At 34.6% G+C, this 7,382-nt stretch overlaps 2 protein-coding genes across 8 annotated transcripts in view; one reads left to right on the top strand and one right to left on the bottom strand.

Moving 5' to 3' along the window:
• The window catches only part of LRRC19 (leucine rich repeat containing 19), an 8,700-nt gene extending 7,904 nt beyond the window's left edge, over nt 1-796 (bottom strand). For both annotated transcript variants that reach the window (XM_015568661.1, XM_006770989.2), the window contains exon 1: nt 682-796. The gene's annotated coding sequence lies outside the window, so the exon portion shown is untranslated. The remainder of the gene's footprint in view (nt 1-681) is intronic.
• Nucleotides 1-7,382, top strand: part of IFT74 (intraflagellar transport 74) — an 84,191-nt gene that overhangs the window by 29,324 nt on the left and 47,485 nt on the right. For 4 of the 6 annotated variants that reach the window (XM_015568659.1, XM_006770992.2, XM_006770990.2 and 1 more), the window contains 2 exons: nt 3,161-3,299; nt 5,292-5,354. In XM_015568659.1, coding sequence (XP_015424145.1) covers nt 3,161-3,299; nt 5,292-5,354 — 202 coding nt within the window. The remainder of the gene's footprint in view (nt 1-3,160; nt 3,300-5,291; nt 5,355-7,382) is intronic. The other 2 variants (XM_015568660.1, XM_006770993.2) reach the window with 1 other exon arrangement.

The raw sequence follows: 7,382 nt of genomic DNA, 5'->3' as shown, positions 1-7,382 counted from the left end.
GAGTGTTGTTCTTATGTAGTTTTTAAGTACAAGTTTCTTAGGAGTTTTTGATTTGCTATATCTGACTGTTATATACTATGAAGTAAAAATATGCTGCAATTATTTTGGTCTTGTTAAAGGTATTTATAGTTTGCCATTAAATATTTTAGATATTTATGCCAAAAATCAATGTATTTTGAAGTAAAATGTTAATAATTCACAATTAATTTCACTCTTACAATTAACCATTTTATAGATTTTTTTCCCCTCCAGTTTAAAAACTTGTAATGGAAAACTTCAAGAAAAACTTCTAAATAAGGAGAATAGTCATCACCCAATTTCAACAGTTATCTACGGGTAGCCAATAATTTTTTGTTTTACAGATTTATTTTTAAGTTAATGTCACCTCAAAATGTTGTGTAATTAACATTTTTCAAAATAAAAAGGTCATATAAATTTGAATAGATGAAACCTTTTTTTAAAAAGAAAAATAATTACTTTTTATTATATTATAACTTTATTTGGGAACTATTTTTTGGCTAGTCTAAGGTTAATATCTATAGAGTGTGTGAAAATATCATATTCTCTGCTCTTTCATCATTTAGCAAAGGCATAATTTTTTTTGTACAAATTTAACAAACAAATATGACTTTTTAAAAATTCAGCAACAACCACCAAACCTGTAAATATATAAGATCTTACCTTTACTTTTTTTTGTCTCTGAGACTGGTGTGCTAAGGAATCTATTCTGTTTCTTCACCATTAAAAAGAAAGCTATGTCAGATGATTGCATTTCACTTTGTTTTAACCTTTGTACCCAGTGAGCAGGTGATTTAAAAAAAACCACTAGACTTCCTTAGCAAAAGATTGACTAGAAGAATAATTTCTTAAAGTCATCTTTGACTTCTTTAATGTAACAAGTAAGGTGGTTTCCATAATCTTTATGTTTAATTACTCATAAAAGTTAAATATTAACAAATTTACTTTATGAGTTAAAGTATGTAAATTTGAGAATGCTAAAGTGATTTAAGTGTTATTCTTTTTTTTTTTTTTTAAATATATTTTATTGAGTTTTTACAGAGAGGAAAGGAGAGAGATAGAGAGTTAGAAACATCGATGAGAGAGAAACATCGATCAGCTGCCTCCTGCACACTCCCCACTGGGGATGTGCCCGCAACCCAGGTACATGCCCTTGACCGGAATCGAACCTGGGACCCTTCAGTCCGCAGGCCGACGCTCCACCACTGAGCCAAACCGGTTTTGGCTTAAGTGTTATTCTTGAAGGTATTTTGTGTTTAGAAAGATACAAGATGAAAAGATACCACCAAATTTAGTACTCCACTGAGTTTAAACTTTATATACTCATTTTTATGACACCATCATTGGTGATTTACTGCCAAGTTATAACCGGAGCCAAGTGCTAGTATCAAAACACTTGACACTTGACCATTATGTGGCCTTGAGAAAATCGGTTACCTGCCTTTTGCTGTTAACTTCTCTGTAAAATGGAATACTGTACAACATTAGTTTCCATCTAACTACACTGAGACATGTCACAAAGAAACATGGTTAAGAGGCAAGTAATCATGGAGTTCAGAATTAGTTTGTTCCGGACGATTAACTCCTCTAGGGCTCAGTATCTCCTCAATCTATGAAACAAAAAGACTGAAATAGATAACCTTTTCTGCTTGAAAGTTCTATGAGCCCATAGCCAGCCGTGGGCAAACTAAGGCCCGCGGGCCGGATCGGCCTGTTTGAAATGAATAAAACTAAAAAAAAAAAAAAAAAGACCGTACCCTTTTATGTAATGATGTTTACTTTGAATTTATATTAGTTCACACAAACACTCCATCCATGCTTTTGTTCCGGCCCTCCGGTCCAGTTTAAGAACCCATTGTGGCCCTTGAGTCAAAAAGTTTGCCCACCCCTGCATAGACCCATATAAATGGTAGCAATAGTAAACATACTTGTATATTTGAATTGAGGTTCAAAGTAAAGAAAGACATCACTCCTTGCCCTAGAGTGAGACAAAAATAAATAAAAATTCCAGGCAGTCTGTTTCATTATGTTCATCATTTATTTGATTATTATGATATCTTTACAGGAAGATTTCTGAGTTTAGGTTATCTTATGCTAATGGAGTATGAGTGTGTAAAGAGTGTGAAGGTCACCGATATGTGACTATCGAGGACTTAGCTAGTGATTGTGAAAACTGTAGAAGTTGGTTATCTACTTGTAAAAGAGTTTAAATAGTAGAATAATCATCTTGAAACTTAAAATATAAATTTATTGCGTTGGGATGAAAATTTATCTTTAAGAAAAATTTTTATATGTAAATCTTGAAATATTTACATGATAACTAGCATCTTACCTTTTTATTCTTTTCAAAATGTTTCTCTATACTAATGATAATTGACCTTGCATAGGGTAATAACTGGCACATCACTGGTATTTCTTGTGGTTATATGATAAATATTATTGTTTGTAATTAATTCACTACTACTACTTAAATATGGTTGTACTTTTAATGTTTTTGTTTTGTGATTTTGGAAATTATTACGTTGCAGTGCTAAAATATTGCTGATAATTTGTGGAATACCAGTTTTAGTTAAAGCAGTGGATAAAAGGGAATTTAAGCAAAACATATTAATCTAAAGCTGTGATTTTTAAAAATCACATTGCACTATAAGCTCTCTCTACTCCAAGTTTAGTCAGAGCTGTGCTACTTTATGTGATTTACATGGTAAACTTCCATACAGTATTTCATTTGGTCAAAGAATTCTGTAGCTATTAAATGTTTGAAAACAACTCTTCTAAAATGCAACTATCTTATTTGTCTTGAAGGTATGATAGCAAAAATTATAAATACATCCTCATGTTGAAGGCTTTAATGATTTTCTGCAATGATTTTTGTGTTTCTTATAAGAATGTAAGTAAAATGGAGAGTAAGCAAATAGAAGCATTTGGGGGTTAAGAAGAAAAAGACAAAGTAAGTCTGTGCTGAGGGGGGCCAAGTTTTGTACAGGTCAAATAGGATTATTTGTATGTTTATAAGAACTTTTAGATCCACAATTATGATTGAATACATTTACGTGCCCTTTTTAATTGAGACCAGGACCTGAGTAACAGTAATGGTTTTGTCCTCAGGATAGTAAGGAATATTGCATACTTTTGGTTTCAGGAAGGAGAGACAAATTAGAAGTGTAGAAGAAGAAATTGAACAGGAAAAACAAGCAGCAGATGGCATTATAAAAAATATGTCTCCTGAAAAACAAGTCAAGTACATAGACATGAAAACCACAAATGAGAAATTACTACAGGTAATGCTAATGACCCCTTCGGGACAGGCATGCAGCAGTCTTGCCACTAGGGGCAGCATCGGCATCCCCTGAGAGCTTGACTAGACTTACTGCTCTGTCTTTAACAAGGTCCCCTGATGATTCACAGGATATTTAAAATTTGAGACGCACTGCTTTAGAAAAATTTATTCTTATGCTACATGATGACCTAGCTTTTACTATATTATTTGTTCAGTTCTATGCATCCTTCATTTTTGAATGTCATAAAGACATATGAAAACACTTACTTTTAATCAACTTTTAATAGCAACATTAAAAGGCCTAATATATCTGAGCCACATGAAATGAATATTTACATTCTTTTCTTCCTGCCTAATAAACCTCACATTTTTTTATTAAAAATATTTAATGTTGACACTATTGCAGATGTCCCCCATTTTCCCCCTTTACCTACCTCTACCCACCCCACCTCCCCTTCCCGTGGCCTTCACCACACTATTGTTAGTGTCCATGGGTTATGCATATGTGTTCTTTAGCTAAACCCTTTACCGTCTTTTAAAAAAAAGTATATTTTTATTGAATTCAGAGAAGAAGGGAGGAGAGAGAAATAGAAACATCAATGATGAGAGAGAATCATTGATGGGCTGCCTCCTGCATGCCCCACACTGAGGATTGAGCCCCCAACCCAGCATATGCCACAATCAGGAATCAAACCGTGACCTCCTGGTTCATAGGTTGATGCTCAACCACTGAAACATACCGACCTGGCTCCCTTTTCCTTCTTTATCCGGTCACCTCCACCCTCTCCCTTCTGGCACCCTCCAGTCTATTCCATGTACCCATGATTCTGGTTCCATTTTGTTCTTCATTTTATTTTGTTCATTAGATTCCTTCATTGACCGTTTAATGTAACTTTTATTTTAGACAGGATTTATAAGACACAATGAGACATTGAAAAAAGGGTATTACAGAAATGTCAAAATGTAATTAATCCTGCATAGAGGTTCTCAAATGAGTAATAATCAGTTTAAGGGTTTTTTTTCCCCTTAAAGGTGTTGAGTTATGTAAATTGCTGTAGGTCTGGGCCCTAAAAGAAATTAGGGACATCTTAAGTCTTCTTGCTACAATAAAATAAAATTTTAAAAAATAAATCAATTAAATTTAAAAAGGAATTAGGCAAAAAAAATGAAAACATGGTTTAAAAAAATCAAAATTAAAAATTATAACTTTAAACAATGTCAGAATGAGTTTGAAGGCTTTTCAAACTTGATGATTACAGTGATGTGATGATTTAGTGTGAAAAGGATAGGCTACCTTCAACAGGCTTATGGAGTTGTGTTTTTTTTAATCTTTACTTAAGGATATGTTTCCATTGATTTTTTAGGGAGAGAGAGAGAGAAATATAGAGGGGGAGAGAAACATCAATCGGTTGCTTCCCATATGCCTGGACTGGGGATCGAACCCACAGCCTACATGTGTGCCCTGCAACCGGAATCAAACCTGCAACCTTTTAGTGTATGGGATGATGCTCCAACCAACTGAGCCACCCAGACAGGGCATAAAGTATTTTTAGAGGTGGATCATGGCAAAGTTTTTAGAAATAATGAAAAAATTGGCGAAAATAGCAGTGAATACTAGTAAATTCTAGTCAAATTACAAGATAAGTTTTGAAGATGTTTACAAAATTTACTTTGTCACATATATATTTAAATTATTGAGAAACAAAAATTTATTCTGGTGTGTTATTTTTTTTTCTTTCCATTTTATTGATTTTTAGAGAAAGGAAGGGAGAGGGAGAGAGAGACAGACAGAGAAACAGAAATATCGATGGTTGTCTCCTGCATGCGTTCTGACCAGGGATGGAGCTGCAACCTGGGTATGTGCTCTGACCTGTGATCGAACCTGTGACCTGGTGCACGGGATGACACTCCAACCAACTGAGCCACACCAGCAAGGGCCAAGTTTATTCTTAATGTAACTGACATATGTATTTGCTTTTTTTCTTCTTTTTAGGAATTAGATACACTTCAGCAGCAGCTAGATTCATTGAACATGAAAAAAGACAGTCTGGAAGCTGTAAGTATAAAATCAAATAAGATTTCTTATATTACTCATCTACACAACAAAAAATTATATATATATATGCATATATATATATATATATATGATTCAGCTAAATATATTAATGGAACTCATCCAAGTAAATATTTATTTAGCAGTTTACTTACAAGAGTATAATAATTTCTTCCCCACTTAGGGCCATAAATATACTAATTTGGTAAGAAATTAGATTCAATTAAGTACCTATTGTGTACAAAACAAGTCACTCGGCCTAATGGGGCACATAATCCAGTGGTAATTTAAAGATATGAACAAGGAGACATATGTAATACTTTAAACAATAATAAAACAATAAAAAATAAAGACATATAAACAAGAGATAAAACAAATGAAGAGATCATTTTATCACTAAAGATGTAAAAGCTTGCATTCATTTTCTTATTTGTTTATTTAAACAATTTTAATTCACAAAACAAATGTTTAGGTAAAAAAAAAAAAGAATAAGATGGAAGTAAAAATGCCCGACTTTTTTGTCCTCTTTCCAGACAGAGCTACTCTTACATTTATTGAGTGCTTGCTTTGTACTTTTTTGAATTCTTGACAGATGTCACCAACATTGTCACTGAATTTTCACAATAATCCTGTAATCCTAATTTGGCTTTACTATTGTGGAAAACCTAATGTGGGATTCATGTTAGTATGCTGTCCACGGCTTTTTTGTTTTTCACCTAACAGTCTCTCTTGGATGTTCACATCAGCTCTTATAACGGCTCCCTCATTATTTTAAAATCACTACATTGTATTACATTGTATGGCTGTAATACAGCCTTGTAATGAATAGACTGGAGGAGTTATAAATAATGCTGGCATGGAAACATTTGCATACATTTTATGCAAAGTTATATGAGTATACCTTAAGATACATTTTTTGCAATGGGTCATAAACGTCCTGTCCCGGGGGCTCTGCCTCTCTGAGTCCCAGCAACCGCTGCAAACCTCGGAGAGAAAGCTGCCCTTGAGTTCCGACCGAAACCAGTCGGTCCTGCTTCTCCCGTTTGAGTCTGTGCCCCTAAAGACTCGCCCGGATCTGGAGCTCAGAGTCTGCGACTCCCTCCCGATTGAAAACGCCAACCGCGCCCTCCGCCGCCGCCCGCTCCGCGCACTCCGCACCACAGTGTTTGACTTCAGCACTGCGCCTCCTCTGAGTGTCCGTATGCGTTACTCTTTCCTCCTAGTTGTAGGACTTCCACTCAGCCAGCGTTCCTGTGGGTCTGGGTGATGTCCGTTCCGTCTTTTAGTTTCACTTTTGAAGTGGTTGTTCGAGGCAGCAAACTCCGGCGTTAACCTATGCCGCCATCTTGGTTGATCTACCTCCCTCATTATTTTAAAATCACTACATTGTATTACATTGTATGGCTGTAATACAGCCTTGTAATGAATAGACTGGAGGAGTTATAAATAATGCTGGCATGGAAACATTTGCATACATTTTATGCAAAGTTATATGAGTATACCTTAAGATACATTTTTTGCAATGGGTCATAAACGTAAAATGTGAGATTGCCTAATTGCCTTCCAGAAAGATTGTTGCATTTTTTAGTCCTAGACTGGATATATGGGAGTGCCTGTTTTCACTGCACTCACTGACAGCAAGCATTACCCATCTTTTCCATGTTTGCTAGTGTAATCGGTAAAAATTACTATTTTGTTTCAATTTTCATTTATTTATGCATGAAATTGAGTTCTCTTTATATATTTGTTGGTCAGTGTATTTCTTTTTTCTGTGAACTACCTTTTCATGTCCTTTGCACTTCAGTATACTGCCTGTACCTCACATTTGGCCTGCCTTTCCTATGGAGTCAGGTAGATACACTGATAATAAAATTAGTAACAATGGAACATTGATTGCCATGATTGTTGGCATCTAGCTTGCAAAATGAATGTTTTGTAATCATTCTTTTAGAAATTTGCTATTAAAAAGTTTGCTTGAAAATATTAAGATTAAAAAAAATTAAGAATCATTGATCAGCTGCCTCCTGCACA

The sequence above is a fragment of the Myotis davidii genome, unplaced genomic scaffold, assembly GCF_000327345.1.
Source record: "Myotis davidii unplaced genomic scaffold, ASM32734v1 scaffold325, whole genome shotgun sequence".
NCBI lineage: Eukaryota > Metazoa > Chordata > Mammalia > Chiroptera > Vespertilionidae > Myotis > Myotis davidii.
This window is presented reverse-complemented; position numbering and strand designations above follow the sequence as displayed.